Consider the following 22,518-nt stretch of genomic DNA (forward strand, 5'->3'; position numbering starts at 1 on the left):
CTTTTAAACAGCAGTAACAACTGTCAGTTGAGCCAGTTGAGACAAATGCGCCATACTGGAGCAAAACCTTTGAAGTGTGAAGTTTGTGGTTTCCAGTGCAAGCAAAGAGCATCCTTGAAATACCATATGACCAAGCACAAGACAGAAGCTGAACTTGAATTTGCTTGTGACCAATGTGAGAAGTGGTTCGAGAAGGCTCAGCAAGTCACAAAGGATTAATATGAATAAATGCAATCAATTCAGGCTCACCTAAAATAGGTAGAGAAAGGAAAGGTTAGTGTGGAGAATATAGATCTGAGCATTATAGCACACCATAGAAACATAGAAAATAGGTGTTTGATCATGGCTGATCGTCCCCTATCAACAACCCTTGCCTGCCTTCTCCCCATATCCCTTGACTCCACTAGCCCCTAGAGCTCTATCTAACTCTCTCTTCAATCCATCCAGTGACTTGGCCTCCACTGCCCTCTGTGGCAAGGAATTCCATAAATTCACAACCCTCTGGGTGAAAAAGTTTTTTCTCACCTCAGTCTTAAATGGCCTCCCCTTTATTCTAAGACTGTGGCCCCTGGTTCTGGACCAGCCCAACATTGGGAACATTTTTCCTGCATCTAGCTTGCCCAGTCCTTTTATAATTTTATATGTTCCTATAAGATCCCCCTCATCCTTCTAAACTCCAGTGAATACAAGCCTAGTCTTTACAATCTCCCCCCCCCCCCCTTACCTAACCTAACCCCATTGAGATAATCTGCCCACTTGTTTTTGCCGTCAAAGTGGATAACCCCACATTTATCTATATTATACTGTATCTGCCCACTCACTCAACCTGTCCAGGTCACCCTGCAACCTCCTAACATCCTCTTCACAGTTCACTCTGCCACCCAGCTTTGTGTCATCCGCAAACTTGCTCGTGTTGCTCCTAATTCCCTCTTCCAAATCATTAATATATATGGTAAACAGTTGTGGCCCCAACACCGAGCCTTGCGGCACTCCACTCGCCACTGCCTGCCATGCTGAAAAGGACCCATTCACTCCTACTCTTTGCTTACTCTGCCAACCAATTTTCTATCCATTTCAACACCCTACCCCCAATACCATGTGCTCTAATTTTAGTCACCAGTCTCCCGTGCGGGACCTTATCAAAGGCTTTCTAAAAGTATAGATACACTACATCCACTGGCACCCCTTCATCCATTTTACTTGTCACAGCCTCAAAAAATTCCAGAAGATTAGTCAAGCATGATTTCCCTTTCATAAATCCATGTTGACTTGGACTAATCCTTTTACTGCAATCAAAATTCCCCATTATTACCTCTTAAATAATTGACTCCAGCATCTTTCCCACCACCGAAGTCAGGCTAACTGGTCTGTAATTCCCAGTTTTCTCTCTCGCTCCTTTCTTGAAAAGTGGGATAACATTAACTATCCTCCAATCCACATGAACTAATCCTGAATCTATTGAATCACCTGTCCCAAAAAGTCACTTTCCCTACCAGGCATGATGAGACAAGTGGCACCGAAAATACTTTAGATTTACTGTTCACTTCACACCCAGATTTAATTTCGGAAGTTTCATCGTGTGCAGGAATTAGCGATCATTATATTATCCAAGCAAAACTGCACTTAAAGCTTAAAGTTCCTTCAAAACCACTGCATAAAATTTCCCGCTGGAAAAAAAGTGAACAGCGAGGAATTTAAAGTCTTAGCAAAAAAACTGGGAAAAGATTTCTTCAACTTGCAACCAGATAAAAGATCCGTAAAAGACAACTGGGTGTGGCTGAGAAACTCTTTAAATAATATTGTTACAAATCATGTTCCTCAAAAACTCATTAAGGGCCGTATGCGTCCTCCTTGGTTTTCGGCAAAACTGAAACATCTCTGCAGTAAGAAAAAGGTTTATATCCGTGCCAAAAAAGGGGTACAAAACTGGACTGGGACAATTTTACTAGAGTGCGAAAGCAAGTCGATCGTGCAATTTTTTTATTTTTTTTATTATGCAATTAGGAGTGCTCATAGACAACATGTTTCTTCTATTCTTGGGGGAGAGCAACCCAAGGCTTTTTGGAGATATGTGAAATCCAGACGGACAGACAACACTGGTGTCCAGATGCTTAAAGTGAACAACTGTCTGATCACTGAGGACCAGGCGAAAGCAGAAGCTCTTGCAAACCAATTTCAACACGTTTTCACCCGGGAAAATGTGGAGCCTTCATCATTTCCAGTCGTACCGCCCAGCCCGTATGCTGATATGCCTGCTATTAAAATTGAGGTTGAAGGTGTCAAGAAGTTATTGCTCAACATCAATACCACAAAAGCAATTGGACCAGATCAGATACAGAATCAAGCCCTCAAGATCGCAGCTGAAGAACTGGCTCCAGTTTTGCAGTTCATTTTCCAACAATCGCTTGACTCAGGCGATGTTCCGCTGGATTGGAGGAAGGCTAACATCACTCCTCTCTTTAAGAAGGGTTCAACCACCAACCCAGCGAATTATCGTCCTGTTTCACTAACAAGTACTTGCTGCAAATTGCTGGAGCATTTAATTGATAGTAATCTGATGCGACACATGAGCAAACATAACATTCTTGCTGACAACCAACATGCATTTAGGAGGCATAGATCATGCGAGTCTCAGCTTATCCTGACGACAAATGACCTGGCCAAGCACCTTGATAGTAACGTCATCACGGATTTAGTTGTGCTGGACTTTTCTAAAGCATTTGATGTCATCCCACACCAGAGACTACTTCAGAAGCTTGACTTCTATGGTATTCGTTCCAACACGAAACAATGGATTTCCAGTTTCCTGACAAAACGTCTTCAGCTTGTGTGTGTGAACGGAAAGAGTTCCAATTGGCATCCAGTGTTGAGTGGTACACCACAGGGCACAGTACTTGGCCCACACCTATTTTTGCTTTACATAAATGACATCCATGAAAAAGTCGCAAGTACGACCAGACTATTCGCTGATGATTGTTTGCTGCACCGTCCAATTAAGTCATCTGATGATGAAGATGCTCTCCAAAAGGATCTCAATACTATGGTTGAGTGGTCACACCAATGGGGCATGCAGTTCAACCCTTCCAAATGTGAAACCATGCGTGTCACCAGAAAGAGGAATTCAGGCGAAACATCTTACAATATACTTGGTGCCACCCTTGAAGAATCCAAACAAACCAAGTATCTTGGCATCAAATTGCAGAATGATCTGCGTTGGAATGGTCAGACTCATCATGCAACGGTGAAAGCAACAGGTGTCCTAAACTTTCTGAGGCGCAACTTTCATCATTGTTCAACCTGTCAAGGAGAAGCTATACTTCACCCTCGTTAGATCTCATTTGGACTACGCAGTTGCAGCATGGGACCCATACCCAAATAAAAAAATTTCTTCCATCGAACGTGTCAAAAGACAGGCAGCTCGATCTGTTACTAACACCTATGAGAGAGAAGCGAGTGTCACCAAACCTCTGAATTCTCTGAGGTGGAACCCTCTCCAAGACAGACGTGAAGCTCACTGTTTGACCTGTTTTTACAAAATGTTAAATGGTCAGCTCGACATAGATTACAAGACCTACACCAAACCCAAACCAATTAGGAGCAGACGAGGGCATTCGATCGAATTTGTGATCCCAGCTACAAAGACAGATGTGTACAGCAATTTGTTCTTCCCCCGCACAATTAAAGCATGGAATAATCTCCACCCTACTATAGTCACCCAACCAGATGCAACTAAATTTAAAGTAGCTCTTTCTTCCCAATAACCCTTTCTGGCTTAATCCCTCCCTTCACCACCTCCAGTTTCAATTCCATTTGGAATATTTTGGTGGACCAAGAAACCAAGAACATTGGAAAATGATCACCAATGCATCCACTATTTCTAGAGCCACCTCCCTGAGGACCCTGGGATACAGACCATCAGGCCCAGGGGATTTATCATCCTTCAGTCCCATTAGCCTACCCAATACTATTTCTCGCCTAAAGAAAATTTATTTCAGTTTCTCTACCCCCTTAGATCCTCTGTCCTCCAGTACATCTGGGAGATTGTTTGTGTCTTCCTTAGTGAAGACAGATATGAAGTCATTGTTCAATTCTTCTGCCATTTCCTTGTTGCCCATAATAATTTCACCCGTGTCTGCCTTCAAGGGACCCACATTTGACTTTGCTACTCTTTTTCCCTTAACAATTCTAAAGAAGCTTTTACTGTTTAAGAAGGAACTGCAGATGCTGGAAAATCGAAGGTACACAAAAATGCTGGAGAAACTCAGCGGGTGCAGCAGCATCTATGGAGCGAAGGAGATAGGCAAAGTTTTGGGCCGAAACCCTTCTTCAGACTTTTACTGTCCTTTACATTCCTGGCCAGCTTCCCTTCGTACTTCATCTTTTCAGCCCGTATTCCCCGTTTTGTTTCCTTCTGTTGTCCTATGAAAGTTTCCCAATCCTCTGGCTTCCGGCTACTCTTTGCTGCGTTATACATCTTTTCTTTTAGTTTTATTCGATCCCTAACTTCTCTTGCCAGCCACGGTTGACTCCTACTCCCCTTAGAATCTTTCTTCCTTTTTAGAATGAAATGATCCTGCGTCTTCCGGATTATGCCCAGAAATTCCTGCCATTGCTGTTCCACCATCATTCCTGCTAGGATCCCCTTCCAGTCTACCTTGGCTAGCTCCCCTTTCATGCCTTCATAGTCCCCTTTGTTCAATTGCATCACGGACACTTCCGATTTAACGTTCTCCTTCGCAAATTCCAGATTAAAACTAATCATATTATGATCACTACCTCCAAGCGGTTCCTTTACCTCGAGTTCTCTTTATCATATCTGGTTCATTGGATAACACTAAATCCAGAATTGCATTTTCTCTGGTCGGCTCCATTACAAGCTGCTCTAAGAATCCATCTCGGAGGCATTCTACAAACTCTCTTTCTTGGGGTCCTGAACCAACCTGATTTTCCCAGTCTACCTGCATATTGAAATCCCCCATCACCACAGTGGCATTACCTTTGTTGCATGCCAGTTTTAACTCCTGCTGCAACTTACACCCTACATCCGGGCTACTATTTGGGGGTCTGTACATAACACCAATTAGTGTCTTCTTGCCTTTACAATTCCTCAACTCAATCCAGTGACTCTACCTCGTCAGTCCCTATGTCTTCCCTCGCAATGGGCTGAATACCCTCCCTCATCAGCAGAGCTGCCCCCCCCCCCCTCCTCTGCCCACCTGCCTGCTCTTTCTCTAGGATGTATAACCCTGAATATTAAGTTCCCAGGCCCAATCCTCCTGCAGCCACATCTCAGTAATTCCCACAATGTCATATCTACCAACCTCTAACTGAGCCTCAAGCTCATCTACTTTACTTCTTATACTTCGCCCATTCATATACAATACTTTTAATTTCTTATGCATCTCACCTTTCACATCGATCCCTATTATACTTGGCCATACTCTCCTATCCCTTTGTGAGCTTCCTTTCCCGTTAATTCTGGGGACATTAACCATCCCTTCACTCTCTTTCCCTTTAACTCCGTCCTCGACTATTCCATTTGACGCCCCTTATTCAGTTCCAGAGTCAAAGTCAATTGGAAGGACTGTTCAGAACTCTGATAACAGAGGGCCACAGTTACATCCTGGACATCCATTCAAGTCGCAGCGTTGTTTTGAATGAGGGACAGTGCCCATCCAGTAGAAATAAAGACTCAATGGAGGAAGTTCTGGATGGTTCAATAACCCTTTCACCTTGGAATGGAACAGTGACTGAAAATGGTGCGGGTGATAATGTTGCGAAGCATCAACCTGTCCCAGTATTAGCAGACTTTCAGCCTTGTACATACAGTGGAGCCACTCACGGTCGGTGGATGTGGACAACTGGGAATCCCCACTGAAGAAGGATATGATCTTGAATATACAGAGTGCTCTTGGGAAAACATTCAGGTACAAGATGCAACTCAACCATTAAATGTGAAAAAAAAAGTTAACGGCAATGAAGCATCTTGTTCTCTCAGAAATGATGTTGCGGATGGATTAGAATCCAGTGATCTTCCTGAAAGGTATTTATCAAGTGAAGATGATAGAGAAATAAAAGTTAAGAATGGTTCTTCAGATGAGTCTTTTCAACCATATTGGAAGAAGAAGAGTAGGTTACCAGTTAAGAAGTGCAATATTAAGGATGTGAATAAACAATCTGGACAAAACGTGGCCGGAAATCAAAGTCAAACTAGGAAAGGGAAGATTTCCCCACCGTGTATCGATGTCAGTATAACGGTTGCTGTGCTGTTTACAGAGGAGTTGACGGACTTAAGAAACACATAAAAGAGCAGCATGAAGAGGTGCGTGAAAGATCTTGCTCCACTCAGGATGTAACAAGGTGTTTGTGATTGATCACTAGCTGCAACGTCATGTAAAGCTGATCCATACAGAAGAAAGAACATCTTTACAGATCAGGAGGAAATGCAAAGCCTTTGGTCACAACTTCGGAAAAACAAAGCACATTTGATCAACAATCTTGAAGCATTTTGAGCTCTATCGTATGACCAAGGGTCTAGAGAGAGAGAAGCTGAACATTTTGAAACAGATGGACCTCTTGAAAGATATTATGCCTAACCCTATCCAGGAAGACAATGACTCAGAACTGGTGGGTAATCAGTGTGATGACAATCAGGACATTGATGAGGATGGCAATGATGACGTTTCTGATGAGAAGGACAATTGCTGTTTTGTTCCCAACCCTGACCAGATCGATGCCGATGGTGACAGTAGAGGAGACACCTGCAAGGACGACTTTGACAAAAACATCCCAGATATCTATGACATGTGCCCCGAGAACAGCGCCATCAGTGAGACTGACCTGAGGAAGTTCCAAACGGAACAATGCAGATCGATCCGAACTGGGTAGTGCGCAACAAGGGCAGGGAGTTACTGCAGAACGCCCACTCTGACCCTGGTCTTACTGATGGATTTGAGGAGTTCAACGCCATCAACTTCAGTGGCACCTTCTAAATCAACACAGACAACAATCTACGCTGGCTTTGTCTTTGGCTTCCAGTCCAGCATCCGCTTCTACGTGGTGATGTGGAAGCAGACCACCCAAACCTACTGGGAAATGCTGTCCAAACCCACGGATACGCTAGAGTCTAGATCAAGGTGATGAACGCCACCACAGGACGAGAGGGGGGGGGGGGGGTGAGCACCTCACCTGTGCAACGATCTATGAAGAGACTGGCAACACCCTCGGACAGGTGCAAACTTTATGGCACAACCCCAATATCGGCTGAAAGGATTACACCGTCTACAGGTGGCACCTGATCCATCGACCCTAAACAAGCTTCATCAAGATGGTTGTTAATGAAGAGAATGAGAACTGGTTGCCATACCATTGGTTTGGTGGACTTTGGGGTACTGTGATACATTATGGCTCTATCATTCTGCTAATCATTGCTCTAATGCTTGGGACCATTGTGTCTACCGACAGAGGACTGTGAATGTTATCATGTTTGATAAAAAGGAGGGAATGAAAGAGCTGATAGTCAAATCTAAAATGGAGTAGTTCGTCTACAAAAGCATGATCTAGTCGAACTAAAGAATGGCTCGGTGCCAAGTCTGAATGACTTTGTAAATTATATGCAACACAATATGGAGGACAGGTTGTCTTTTCAATAAAGAAATTAAGATGTAATCCTGCAGTAATAACATGTGCTTCTTCAAAGCCATAAAGAAGTCAAGATTGAAAAAAAAAATAGCTGACGCTCCAGAGATAAGTAATAACTTGTCATTGGACGAGCTTGATTTGGACCCAGCTTCTCTTATATTCTGAAAGGCTACAGAATCTTCAGTCGTGCCATATTCAGACTTGGTAGGAGTGTTTTACTGATAAGAAAAATGTATAATTATGCTAACTCGCCTTTGTTCTGTGAGTGGGAGCCCGAGAAGCACTGAGCAATGTTTGTTCTCGTTGTAGATCTTTTGCCACTCCCGTCTGACAAATCAATTAAAGATTGCCATGGTTTTACCTTTAACAGTTTTGTTGCTATCTGCTTTTAAGAAATAAAACGTTGACATTTCTACCCCCCTCTCTCCCCCCCTCCCCCCAGTTGAAGTGCTGAGCAACTCATATTTTGCTTGGGCAGCTTACACCCCAGCAGTATGAACATTGATTTCTCTAACTTCAAACAGCCCTTGCCTTCCCTCTCCATCCCCCCCCCTTCCCAGTTCTCCCACCAGTCTTACTGTCTCCGACTACATTCTATCTTTGTCCCGCCCACTCCCCTGACTTCAGTCTAAAGGGTCTCGACCCGAAATATCACCCATTCCTTGTCTCCAGAGATGCTGTCAGACCCACTGACCTACTCCAGCTTTTTGTGTCTGTCTTCAACTTATAAGTGCTGCCCATCCCCTATCTGGCATTAAATGCCATTTACCCGTCATGCCAGTGCCCAAAGACCTCAGTTAGTTGCCCAACAATGCCTCCATTTTAAACTCCTCATCGACATTTAAACTCCTTCACTGATTTTCCACCTCCACTTTGTCATCTCTCGAAGTGTGTGCAACCAGCTCAAGACTCATTGGCCCACTGTTGTCTGTTGCCCCTCCAACTGCCTCAGCCCCATATTCTGCAACTGTCCTAACACCCTGCAATGTCCACACTTTTAAGACTTCATTTGGCTGCATCCTGACTCTTCTCCCAATACCCCGACTGATAAAGGCCTTAACATAACAGACCTACTAATTGTGCCCCGTTATCTCACCTTTATCTCTGATTCAACTCGTTTGATAACACATGTGCATCACCTCGGAGTTTCTTCCCATGTCTATATTTACTGCAAGGTGATAATGGTGAGTATTACCTGCAGATATCCAATGTTTCCTTCGCTGCTTCCCAAGCCGCCGAGAATTAACGGATAATGGGAGTCGAAGTTTGTGACAAATTCAAAGGGTACGTTCTCGATCTCAACTCGCACGTACATTCCAGGTCTGAAACCTTCGTACTGAACCCGGGTCTCGTCAGTTTGGTCATCAAATTCCGCCCGATTAAGCTATGGGAGGAAAATAAATAATGTGAAGCAGCAACAAGATGCTGGATAGTGCAGAGATTACAGGCACTCCCCGACCTGCGTAAGGATTACATTCTGTGAACCATTACATGTCGGATGTCACGTACGTCAGAATCACCAACTCTCGCTGTTGGGGCATTTTCTGCGGCTCACAGCCTTAGGTTCACGTGATAGTAGCAGATTTAGCCAATCGGCCCATCAGGTCTACTCCATCAATCATGGCTGATCTATCTCTTCCTCCTAACCCCATTCTTCTGCCTTCTCCCCATAACCCCTGACCTGTACTAATCAACTAAACCACCCTTCTAGGTGAGCACCACCACCATTGCCGCTTGATTCTCATGTAAACTTGAATGATGGTACGTGTTGTGGATATTACAGCCTGCCTTGATTGCAGTAGGGAATGAGTACAGAATAAATGTTTCAAATTTAATCAAACTACAAGGAACCAGAGCTCAATGATCAGGAAACTAATAAAAGGTTAAACCTTTAAATAAGAGGCAGAGTAATGAAAACAATGAAACTCGAATAGCCAGTGAAAGTGTAACTGCACAAATCAGGCATTCTAAAAGATTTGATATGATTTAGATATGGTTTAGTTTAGTTGAGAAATACAGCGTGGAAACAAGCACTTCGGCCCACCAAGTCAGCACTGACCAGCGATTCCTGTAAACTAGCACTATCCTACACACTTGGGATAATTTACCATTTTTGCCGAAGCCAATTAACCTACACAGGTCACAGGAAGAATGTACAAACTCCATACCGACAGCATCTGTAGTCAGGATTGAACCTGCGTCTCTGGCGCTGTAAGGCACCAAGTCTACCACTGCACTACTATGAACTTGATTGTTTGATTCCTGAGTTGCCATATTAGAGCCGGTGCAGAATTGAAATCTGAATCTGTATTTGTACCTGTGCTTGCTTCTGCATTTCATCTTTCAGATCACTGAAGTAAGTGGCATCCCCATCGTCATACTCAACGTCAAACATTTCCTTCAATTTCCGCTTCTTCGCCAAACGCCTGTTTTGTTCTTCCTCCTCCTTTGGGTTTCTGGGATCATTGTTGTCTTCGTCATCTGACATATCCTTTTCCTGGTGTGACAAATAATGTTAGATTCAGTTTTAAAACTAATTGTTATATGTATAGGAGTTTCAATTTTTGCCTTTCCCACCGACAAGCCTGGCAGTGATGAATGTTTGCGGTTCTGGTGGTCCCTGGGACGTGGGTTCAAGACTTCAACATCAACTCCTTATGTGCAAACTGAGACTAAAGTTGGCATACATTAAGCAGAAGTCAACATATACTCCAAAGCAACGAGAATCCTGAACAGTGTAAATAATTCTGGCTCGAGACCAGCTTAAAGGATATTAATCTGTAATGCTAATCCTCTTTCTATTTTCAGATGCTATTTTCAGATGCTGCATGACTTGCTGAGTCTTTCTGTTCCATTCTATTATTGGTGATAAATAGTCTTTGTCATCACATGCTACTTCCAACTTTTACTTCCATTAATTGGATTAATACATGTAAATGTTATGCATTTCACATGTGATTCATCACATGATTTCTGGTCATCCCATTACAGGAGAAATGTGGGGGCTTTGGAGAGTGTGCAGAGGAGATTTACCAGAATGCTGCCTGGATTAGAAGGGTTTCAGCTACAGGGAGAGGCTGAATAGACAAATTATTTTCTCTGGAATGTTGGAGTTTGAGGCGAGATTTGATAGAAGTATATAAAATTATGAGAGGAGTAATAGACATGAAGTAATAGAAGTGTAGACATTCTGAATGTTTTTCCCAGGTGGAAAATAGGCAACACTAGAGGACATAGCTATAGGGTGACAGGGGAAAGGTTTAATGTGATTCCTTTTTACAGAGTAGTGGGTGCCTGGAACACATTGCCAGGGGTGGTGATGGAGGCAGATACGATCATGGCATTTAAGAGGCTTTTGGATAGGCATATGGAAGTCAAGGAAATAAAAGGATATGGCTAATGTATAGGCAGATGAGATCAGTGTAACTAGCATCATGTTCAGCACAACAAAAATCAAGGGAAGGGAATGGGAATTAGACTGGGCATGGGAAAATCTTTAGAAGTATTTGGGAACCAAGCAAACTATGTGCTGCAACATCTAGGATTAATAAACCAACAGAAACAACAATTCACAACTTATCCCCTCAAAAGCTACCCTTAGCCCTCCACTTCATTTTTCTTTGGGATAAATACCAAAGTTCTTTTTATCTTCTTCCTGTCATCAATCCATTGACATAATTTGTACTTTCTGCACAGGATAAAAGGGACCCAAACAACGCAAGACATTGCATGTCATTTCCTTTTACACTTTACACCCTGTGAGAACATGGAGATCGTTATTTGCCTCTGAAGACAATTATTATTAAAACGATCCATTCTCAAACCGAACTAAGCCATGGCCTTTAAATTCCACTGTCTGCTCTCCTAACTCATTCAAAGCCCACTATTGATCAAGCTTTATCTTTAAACTCCCGTTGCCCTTACCACAGTCACGCATCCTCAAATTTCCCTAACCTTAAATTCCCGCTTTGAAGCCTTCATCCCAAAATGCTTCTTCCTAGACTATGCTGCACTAATTGGCCACTTCACTGTAATGATCCATTCACCAGATGTTAGTCACAAAGACCATGTCAGAGCATGGAAACAGGCCACTGCCCAAGGAGTCCATGCTAACCAGTGGCCATCCATCTGCGCTAATCTCATCTCCCCGCCCTTGTCCCATACCCAGGCGATTGCAGCATTCACCCAGAAACTTCCTCAAGGCATTCAATGACCACTTATGACTGCCTTGGGCAGCACTTTCTGGATATTCACCACTCCGACCCGCCAGCCTTCAACATCTTGAAACCACGGTCTGCGGAGCTTCTAGCCACGGGCACGGCGGGGACATACTTACATACTATCCGGAGCAGGATCCCTTGCCGGGAATCCCTGAAGAGCTCCGACCGCTGGTCTGCGGCCTACGTCATCCTGAAGCCACGGTCTCCGGTAGGGAAGCACCGATACGGGACTTACCTTCCAGATGAGAGGGCCTGTACATCTGGCCGCCTGCAGCGGCGACTGCAGAGGTTATGGCCCAGACCATGGGGGAAAATGGAGGAGGACTGACTGTACTTTGTGTCTTCCACCACAGTGAAGAATGCTGTGGTGGATGTTTGTGTTACATTTTTATTTTGTATTGTGTATTCTTTTTTTATTGTACTGCTGCTGGCAAGTTCATTTCACTGCACTTTATTGTGTATGTGATGAATAAATCTGATTGATTGATTGATTGACTCTCTAGGTGGAAAAGATCCCCCTCAGATCCCCTCTGAATCTTTACCCTTTTTCCCCAAATCCATATGCTCTTGTTTTATCTACCTCTCAGATGGGGAAACGTTCCTGCATTTAACCGCTCATAACTTTATGTACCTCAATAAGATATCCTGAAGGGTCTCAACCTGAAACATCCCCTACCCATGTTCCCCAGAGATGCCGCCTGACTTGCTGAGTTACTTCAGCACTTTAGGTCCTTCTGCATATTAACCAGCGTCTGCAGTTCTTTGTTTCTACCCTCTGAACCTCATCTACGCCATGGAGAACAGACCTTGCCTCTCCAGTCTCTCCAACACAGGAAACATAAGATCATAAGTGATAGGAGTAGAGTTATGCCATTCAGCCCATCAAGTCTACACTGCCATTCAATCATGGCTGATCGATCTCTCCTAACCCCATTCTCCTGCCTCTTCTCATAACCGACACCCAAAACATCCTGGTGAATCTCCTCTGCCCAGCTCCATCATATATCCTGATCAACCAGCGTGACTATGTTGAAGATGCATTGATTTTCTTGCGTACAATAAAACAGTGTATACACCCATACACATATTCATTGTTTTCAAAAGATTAATCTTAATATACTTAAACCCTAACCTCCTGGCTTTGCTTTACTGCATCGTGTTGCCCCTCATGAACCTCTCCCGTCTCTAAATCCTCGAATGCTCCATATACAGAATCTGGAAACAAATGGAAGGTGTAAAAACATGCAAAGTATAAGAGACTGTAACATCATCACTTTATGATGAGATTGCTAATAATCAGAAGATATTTTCAAATACTACCAGGGCAACTGGGAACTTTATATTCAGATAAATAATATTAAATAAAAATCTAGTAGTTATGAAGTTGCTGGATTATGATTAAAATCCATCTGGTTCAATGTAGTCCTACAATGAGGTAGTCAGTAATACCGCACAGAAACGGGCCGTTTGGTACAACTTGCAATCTAGTTCAAGGTGCTTACTGAACTAATCCCGTTTGTCTACATTTGGTTCATATCTCCCAAACTTCTTTCCTTCCATGCACCGGTGCAAATGTCATTTAAAGATTGTAATTGTACCCACCACACACTGTTGAAAAACTTACTTCTCAGGTCTGTTTTAAATCTTCCAATCTTATCTAATGCCTATGCCCTCTAGTTGACTCCCCTACCCAGGGGAAAATACAATGAAAATCCATCTTGCCTATGCCTCTCATGATTTTACAAATCTCTATAAGGTCTCAACCGCTTCCGCTCCAGAGAAAACAGGCTCCCCCTCTCCGAACTTCTTATAACTCGAGCCCTCCAGTCCTGGCAACATCCTTGTTAATCTTTTCTGCATTTTAATCTTAATCTCATCCTTCCCATAGGATGGTAAGCAGAACTGCACACAACACACCAAGTGTAGTCTCACTGATGGCTTGTTAAATTCTATCTGCCATTTCAATCACAGATTGTCTAGAAACAAGAATCCTGAACAATGCAAAGAACAACTAGGACTGGTCAACAACGCGTTGTTTAACAACACGTTGTTTACTGCATCCGCTGCTCTAGATGTCAGCTGATTTACATCGGGGAGACTAAGTGGAGGTTGGGCGATCGTTTCGCCGAACACCTCTGCTCAGTCCGCAATAACCTACCTGAACTCCCGGTGGCTCAGCACTTCAACTCCCCCTCCCATTCCCAATCCGACCTCTCTGTCCTGGGTCTCCTCCATTGCCAGAGTGAGCAACACCGGAAATTGGAGGAACAGCACCTCATATTCCGCCTGGGTTGCTTGCGTTCGGATGGCATGAACGTTGAATTCTCCCAATTTTGCTAGCCCTTGCTGTCTCCTCCCCTTCCTTAACCCTCGAGCTGTCTCCTCCCATCCCCCCGCCCTCGGGCTCCTCCTCGTCCCTTTATCCTTCCTTCTCCCCCCCCACCCCCCAACAGTCTGAAGAAGGGTTTTGGCCCGAAACCTCGCCTATTTCCTTCGCTCCATAGATGCTGCTGCACCCGCTGTGTTTCTCCAACATTTTTGTGTACCTTCGATCTTCCAGCATCTGCAGTTCCTTCTTGAACACGTTGTTTAAAAAGGTGTCTCCTCCCATCCCCCAGCCTTCGGGCTCCTCCTCCTTTTTCCTTTCTTCTCCCTGCCCCCCCACCCCCGATCAGTCTGAAGAAGGGTTTCGGCCCGAAACGTTGCCTATTTCCTTCGCTCCGTAGATGCTGAGTTTCTCCAGCTTTTTTGTGTAGCTACGGTCAACAACACACTCCACACAAGAGAGGCCACACTGCACAGCTCTCCTCATATTCTCAAAGATCGAGACATGTGGCTTCATTTCATCCGCACAGCATTTGGAAGATTCTGATGAGACAATTGCACCAATTATACACTAGGCTGACCACCGCAAGATCAGTGGCTGGTTAGGATCACCACTGATTGAGCTTTCCAATCAGGCAGGAGCACTATAAAGAGCAACTATCACTGTCTGGCCACGTGGTGAGAGAATAGTCGTGGCAAAAACTGCACGTCAATTCCTCGCCAATCCACAGTTACCCGTCTGAGAAGATTTTGCTCATAGTGTCTTCCAAAAGCGTTCCCATCAACAACAGGTCCACTACCAGGCAACTGATGGTCCAGCCTCCCCCATTAATCCGGACAAAATTCCCTCCTCGGAAGTCCCCCTGAAAATGTGGCACCAGGTGAGGCGGCCGATCTCAACCTCATCAGGATTTTGTGCTGATTGGCAGGTTGAATTTGCCTGCTGCCGTCGGGGTTCTGGAATCCGTCCTGGCCCGAGCCGACAGATCCGTTCTCATAGCCAACTTCCATGGCCAATCGGCAGGTCAAATTTGCAGCCTGTGGCCGGGGCTCTGGATCTGCCAGATCCCTTCCCATTACCGACTTTGCGGGGTCATGACCTCTGTTGCTCCTGCATAATCCAGAAAGGCTCTGGAACCAGGGGTGCCGGGAAATTGGTGCTGGACTTGATATAAAAAATGTAAAAACACCTTCTTCACTTGCCTGCAATTTCAAAAACACCCAAAACCATCCATGATGGTCAGAATCTTTCTCCCAGGGTGGAGGTGTTGGGGACCAGAAGACATAACGTTAGGTGAGAGGGGCAAAATACTGAGGAGAAATGAGCAGTCAAATTCCTTGCATTTTTACTCAGAGAGCAGCAGGTGCCTGGAACAGGTGGTGGTGGAAGCGGTTACAATAGTGGCATTTAAGGTGCTTTTCGATAGACACATGGATTTGCAGAGAATAGGAGGATATGGATTATGTCAGGCAACGGAGATTAGTTAAATCAGGCAAAGCCACAAAATGTTGGAGTAACTCAGCGGTTCAGGCAGCAGTATGTTCTACGGGAATGCTGTCTGACCCGCTTAGTTACTGTAGCATTTTGTGCCTTTCCTTGGTAAACTAGCATCTGCAGTTCCCTATTTCTACACAGGCATTGTGGGTCGAAGGGCCTGTGTTCCTGTACTGTTGTACAGGTGGTGTTGTGGATAATGAAGTAGATTTTCAAAGTCTACAGAGAGATTTAGGCCATTTGGAAGAGTGGGCTGAAAGATGGCAGATGGAGTTTAATGCTGAGAAGTGTGAGGTGCTACATCTTGGCAGGACAAATCAAAATAGGACGTACATGGTAAACGGTAGTGAGTTGAGGAATGCAGTTGAACAGAGGGATCTAGGAATAACTGTGCACAGTTCCCTGAAGGTGGAATCTCATGTAGATAGGGTGGTAAAGAAAGCTTTTGGTGTGTTGGCCTTTATAAATCAGAGCATTGAGTATAGACGTTGGGATGTAATGTTAAAATTGTACAAGGCATTGGGTAGGCTAATTCTGGAGTATGGTGTACAATTTTGGTCGCCTAATTATAGGAAGGATGTCAACAAAATAGAGAGAGTACAGAGGAGATTTACTAAAATGTTGCCTGGGTTTCAGCAACTAAGTTACAGAGAAAGGTTGAACAAGTTAGGTCTTTATTCTTTGGAGCGCAGAAGGTTAAGGGGGGACTTGATAGAGGTCTTTAAAATTATGAGAGGGATAGACAGAGTTGACGTGGATAAGCTTTTCCCATTGAGAGTAGGGAAGATTCAAACAAGAGGACATGACTTGAGAATTAAGGGACAGAAGTTTAGGGGTAACATGAGGGGAAAATTCTTTACTCAGAGAGTGGTAGCTGTGTGGAATGAGCTTCAAGTGGAAGTGGTGGAGGCAGGTTCGATTTTATCATTTAAAAATAAATTGGATAGGTATATGGACGGGAAAGGAATGGAGGGTTATGGTCTGAGTGCAGGTAGATGGGACTAGTGGGTTTTCTCCAAGATCTTCGGTTTCCTCCCACACTCCAAAGACGTACAAGTTTGTAGGTTAATTGGCTAGGTATAAATGCTTTTTTTTAAATGGTCACTAGTGTGTGTAGGATAGTGTTAATGTGCGGGGATTGCTGGTCGGTGGGCCGAAGGTCCTGTTTCCGTTTTGTATCTCTAAACTAAAAATCAGGAAATGGCATGCTCCTTCGCCACTGACGCCAGGCTTGCGGATCCGTGCAGGGACTCGAGGTTCACAGTACCATTGTGAATGCTGCTCCTCCAGTGTCAGCAGGCAAGGTTTTCCATACACAGTGCGATGGCGATATGGAACAAGCTGCCGTTGGAACTGGTAGAGGCTGGTCCAATTACTATGTTTAAAAGACGTTTGGAGAGATCATTGGAAAGGTTTTGAGGGACATTGGCAAAATGCTGGGAAATAGGACTAGCTTAGATGTAGGATTTTAGACCACATGGAAGAGTTGGGTGAAAGGCCTGCTTTGATGCTGTATAACTCTATGGGCCATGGATTACAACAATTCAGTAGGAATATTTCAATTTATCGAAAAGCACCTTGACTTTTTGCCTTTGTTGCCAAAGTTACCTCGCAGATTCCTATTAAATCTTTCCCCCTCACCTTAAACATATGGCCTCTCGTTCTCAATTCCCCTACTCTGGGCAAACGACTGTGCGTTTAAGGCAATCTATGCTGGTGAATGCATGGAATAGAGCACCTGTATCTCAGTGTGTAGTGTTGGAGCACAAGGCCTCCCCAGTGACGTTGAGCGAGTGGAACAAGGGGCTTACTTACTGCTGGAGGTGTTAGCTCCCTGCATGATGAGTGGCATTGTTACTACCTGGCATGCTGAGGGCATCAAGTCCAAGAAAAGTGTACAAAATCATGAGAGGTATAGATCAGGTAGATGCACAGAGTATTTTGCCCAGAGTAGGGTAATCGAGAATCAGAGGACATAACTTTAAGGCGAGGTTAAGATTTGATGGGAACCAGAGGGGTAAGTTTTTTTACACAAAGAGTGGTGGGCGTATGGAATGAGTTGCCAGAGGAAGTAGTTGAAGCAGGGACTATCGCAACGTTTAAGAAGCATTTAGTCCGGTACATGTATAGGACAGGTTTGGAAGGATATGGACCAAATACCGGCAGGTGGGACTAGTGATGATGGGGCATGTTTAGCGTTTAGAGAGTTTCCTTTATTGTCATTCAAACTAAACAATAGTTTGAACGAAAGTGCGTACCTTGCAGTCATGACAGAAAAAAAACACAACAGAAGACACAATGAACACAGTTTAACACAAACATCCATCACAGTGAATCTCCAGGCACCTCCTCACTGTGATGGAAGGCAAAAAGTCTTAAAGTCTTATCTCTTCCCTGCTTGTTCTCCCGCTGCGTTGAGGCGATCCAGGCTTTCGATGTTGGGCACCTCGCCAGGTGATGGTAAGTCCTGCGGCCGAATCCAAGCTCCGCGAACGGGCCGATTCAAACTCCTCGTCCCGGGGCGGATGAATCTGTCACCCTCCAGTTCAGCGGACGAAGCTGTTGTTACGGGAGCTCCCGAGAATCGGTCACCAACCTGGGACCTGCAAGCTCCCGATGTTACCTTCCACAGGGCCTCCGAAGCTCCGAAGTCGGGTCGCAGCCACAGAACCACCACAGCCTCCGAAGTCAGCCAGCTCCGTGATGGTGAGTCCACCGGCTCTGCCACCGGAGCCTCGAGGTCGGTTCCAGTTGGAGGCCGCCAGCTCCACGATATTAGGCCTCGGAGCAGACGGAGACGGAGATACGACAAGGAAAAGATCGCATCCCCGTTGAAGGAAGAGATTTAATGTTTCCCCCACCCCCCACACATCTTCTATATACTATTAAAACTGTGTGGCTGCTGGCTGCCTGCCGGTTTTCTGCCTGACTTGTGGTTGCCAGCCTGTGGGTGCCAGCCTTTGATTCGTTGCTACGCCAACGTCAGACCCACAAACGCCCTGAATTTTTCCATTTCGGTAGAGATTTCATTTTTCATTCCAAATATCCACTCCTCATTAAATTACGTCAGGTTTATGTACACATTTTTAATAAAATCCTTCTTCCCCCCCACTCACTCATTTTGTCGCCTCCTGCTGGCCAGCGACCATAACGGCTGCTAGCGTCCGCATTTCGCCTCAAATACGCCATTTAAAAACAGCCACACTGCTGATTCCTGAGCCGCTTGAGTTGGAGGACCACGTCTCCCGTGGGGGCTACGGGTAGGGAACGGCTACGTTGGGGGAGCAGACCCAACGGGTCTGCACTTGGTGTAGTACACAACTAAAAATAAACTAAAACATACATCAAACAAGACAAAAGAAAACAAAAAAAAGGAAAAGACAGACAGACTGCAGGCGAGCCGCAGCTGCTTGGCAGCGTAGCCACTTCGGTGTGGGCAAGTTGGGCCGAAGGGCCTGCTTCCTTGCTCTATGACTGTATGACATTTATATGACATAGCAAAACACAAAATGCCGGAGAAACTCAGCGGGTCAGGCAGCATCTGGGAAAGAAATGGACAGATGTTTTGGGTCGGGCTCATGGCGCTTTGCAGATTTCAGAGTCTGCAGTTTCATGTGTCTCCATTTTTAAGACAGATTTCACTTCTAGCTTCTTGATTCTGATGAAGGCTCCTCAACGCAAAATGTTAACCCTGCACAGATGCAGCCTGACCCGCTGAGTTTCCAGCATTACCGTTATATCGCAGGTTGTCGCGATCTGCAGTGAATTGTTTCAGTTTCACCAGTTCCCTTCATGATAGGGTCTGTTATGCCCCTGTCCCACTTAGGAAACCTGAAAGGAAACCTCTGGAAACTTTGCGCCCCACCCAAGGTATCCGTGCAGTTCCCGGAGGTTTTTGTCAGTCTCCCTAATGGTCGAAAGCGGTTTCCGCTTCTTCTATGTTCTATAATCTGAATTTATATTCAGATTATAGAACATAAACTGAAAAGTCTCCATATGCCAATTCAATAAGGGGCAATTCAATCCCACTGAACCAACAATATGCATTTCTTGTGAACGTTGTTTTAAATGCCACCTACCATCTTCTTCAAGGAGTGCCGCTGCATCCTCATCCAAATCCCATTTTCCAGTCACAAAACAATCCTGGACACTAGTCCTTACCTGTATAAACAAAGAAAAAACAAAGAATAAATAACAATGAAAGAAAATCTTACTTTGAGTAGCAAGATATCAAAAGGCAAAATGTGGAAAGGATGTGTTTCATTAGATGTCTGAGGACAATAACTAGCTCCTTCATCTTGCTGACACTGAGGGAGAGAATGGTGTTTTAAAGATACAATGTGGAAACAGGCCCTTCAGCCCACTGTCCGCGCTGACCAGCGATCAAGCAAAGACTAGTTCTATCCCACACACTGGGGACAATTTACAATTTACAGAGGCTAATTAACGTACAAAACTATGCGTCTTTGGAATGTGGGTGGAAACCGGAGCACCTGGAGCAAACCTGCAGTCACAGGGAGAACGTACAAACTCCTTACAGACACGGCACCTGTAGTCAGGATCAAACCAAGTTCTATGCAGCTGTAAAGTAGCAACTCTACTGCTGCGCCACTGTTGCCTTTACACCATACTAGTAAGGTCTCAACCTCCTTCATTAACTCACATCATTGTTTGAGATCCGGCCCACCACTGTGGTGTCATTTGTGAACATTTAGATGGAGTTCGTGGCGACTGAGAATACATCCTTGCAGGGTGGCGGTGTTGAGGATTATTATGGATAGTGTTCAACAAAACGTGTGAATTGGTAAATTAATTGGCTCCCATATATTGTTCCCAGTGTGTGGGTGCGTGATAGAAATTGAGGAGATGATGAGAAAAAAAGTGGGATTAAAGTTGGTAGAATTAAAATGCTGGACCAACTCAATGGGTCAGGCAGGCAGCATCTCTGGAGAAAAGGAACAGGTGATGTTTCAGGTCGTACTCTTCTTCAGATTAAAGTAGGGTTAGTTGACAGAGACTTAGTGGGCCGAAGGGCCTGTTTCTGTGCTGTATCTCTCTATGATGAAATGTTCTGTGGTCAATTACTTCCATTAGCTCCAAATCTATCGGTCTCTTCATCCTATATCAGTAGCCTATTAGGGGCTGTCCCACAGCGGCGACATAATTAGCGAGTTTAGAAGAGTTTAGGACGGTTTGAAAAAAATATCATGTTGAAGACCTCCTTCAACTATGTTCAAGACCAGCTTAGACTATGTTCAAGACCAGCTTAGACTAGCTTCCAGAAAATTGGACACCGAATAGTGAAGACTCTCGTGAAGACGACCTCCTTCGACCTCCCTTCGATTATGTAGAAGACTTTCTACGACTACCTTCGACTCCCCTCGATTAGCTATGAATAACATGCCAAGCTACTACGACTTACTTCGACTAAACTCGGCTTGTACAGGCTAGAATGTAGAAGATTGAGGGGGGATCTTATATAAACTTACAAAATTCTTAAGGGATTGGACAGGCTAGATGCAGGAAGATTATTCCCGATGTTGGGGAAGTCCAGAACAAGGGGTCACAGTTTAAGGATAAGAGGGAAGTCTTTTAGGACCGAGATGAGAAAATCATTTTTCACACAGAGAATGGTGAATCTGTGGAATTCTCTGCCACAGAAGGTAGTTGAGGACAGTTCATTGACTATATTTAAGAGGGAGTTAGATGTGGCCCTTGTGGCTAAAGGGATCAGGGGGTATGGAGAGAAGGCAGGTACAGGATACTGAGTTGGATGATCAGCCATGATCATATCGAATGGCGGTGCAGGCTCGAAGGGCCGAATGGCCTACTTCTGCACCTATTTTCTATGTTTCTATGTAAACCTACGAGTAAAAAAAGTATCGCTTTTTCCCCCCATGGTGACCTTTTTTTACTCGCTGGCATTTTTCAACATGCTGAAAAATACTCCGTAACGTAGCTGAGGCCTCGAGTACACTGGGACTACTCTCGAGTATGAAGGAGAGTTAAAGACCTCTTGGACCTCGTGTCAACCATGCTGGGAGTACGAGTTGAGGGCAAACTCGTCTGAACTCGCGGATTAGGTCGCCGCTGTGGGACAGCCCCTTATTTCAGCTCTACAGCCACTGAACCTCTTCCTGACTCTGCTCCCATGCATCCTCTACTCTCTTCACTCCACTACATCTGCACAATTAGATTGGGAACTGCTTTCCAGACTCTACTTCTCACGCCTATTTTGAGAAGTAGAGTCTGGAACACACCTCACGCAAAATCATACCTGCCTTTAACCAAGCTTTTAGCTCACCCATCCCGGTTTCGTCTCCTTACATAAAGGCAAGATGTCTTAGCACATAGAACGGCCACTCTGCCCACAATGTTTGTGCCGAACATAATGTCAAGTTAAACAAGGCTCATCTGTCTGTGTATATGATCCATATCCCTCAATGCCCTGTATATCCATGTACCTGTCTAAAAGCCTCTTAAACACCACTATCATATTTGCCTCCAGGCCATGTGCTTCAGGCCCCCATCACTTTCTGTGTAATATAACATATTACATTTTTCCCATCTTACGTTATAGCTAGTATTGGACTTTTCCATCCTGGAAAAAAAGTTCATAATTTGACATATACTTTTACATATACTTCTATCTAGCTTCTGAAATTCCAGAGAAAACAATCCATCTATCAAACCTATCCCTGTAGCTGAAACCCCCCAAGGCAACATTCTTCTCTGCACCCTCTCCAAAACCTCTGCATCTTTCCTGTAATGGGGCGACCAGAACTGCATGCAATACTCCAAAATCTTTGAAACCTTTGAAATGCGGCCTAACCAAAG

At 44.6% G+C, this 22,518-nt stretch overlaps 1 protein-coding gene across 1 annotated transcript in view; it reads right to left on the bottom strand.

Moving 5' to 3' along the window:
* bms1 (BMS1 ribosome biogenesis factor) overlaps positions 1–22,518 on the bottom strand; it is a gene marked incomplete at its 5' end in the record, with an annotated part of 100,063 nt that overhangs the window by 32,670 nt on the left and 44,875 nt on the right. Inside the window, 4 exons of the mRNA XM_033012868.1 lie at positions 8,837–9,025; positions 9,959–10,138; positions 12,994–13,076; positions 19,761–19,842. Coding sequence (XP_032868759.1) covers positions 8,837–9,025; positions 9,959–10,138; positions 12,994–13,076; positions 19,761–19,842 — 534 coding nt within the window. The remainder of the gene's footprint in view (positions 1–8,836; positions 9,026–9,958; positions 10,139–12,993; positions 13,077–19,760; positions 19,843–22,518) is intronic.

The sequence above is a fragment of the Amblyraja radiata genome, chromosome 37, assembly GCF_010909765.2.
Source record: "Amblyraja radiata isolate CabotCenter1 chromosome 37, sAmbRad1.1.pri, whole genome shotgun sequence".
Lineage (NCBI taxonomy): Eukaryota > Metazoa > Chordata > Chondrichthyes > Rajiformes > Rajidae > Amblyraja > Amblyraja radiata.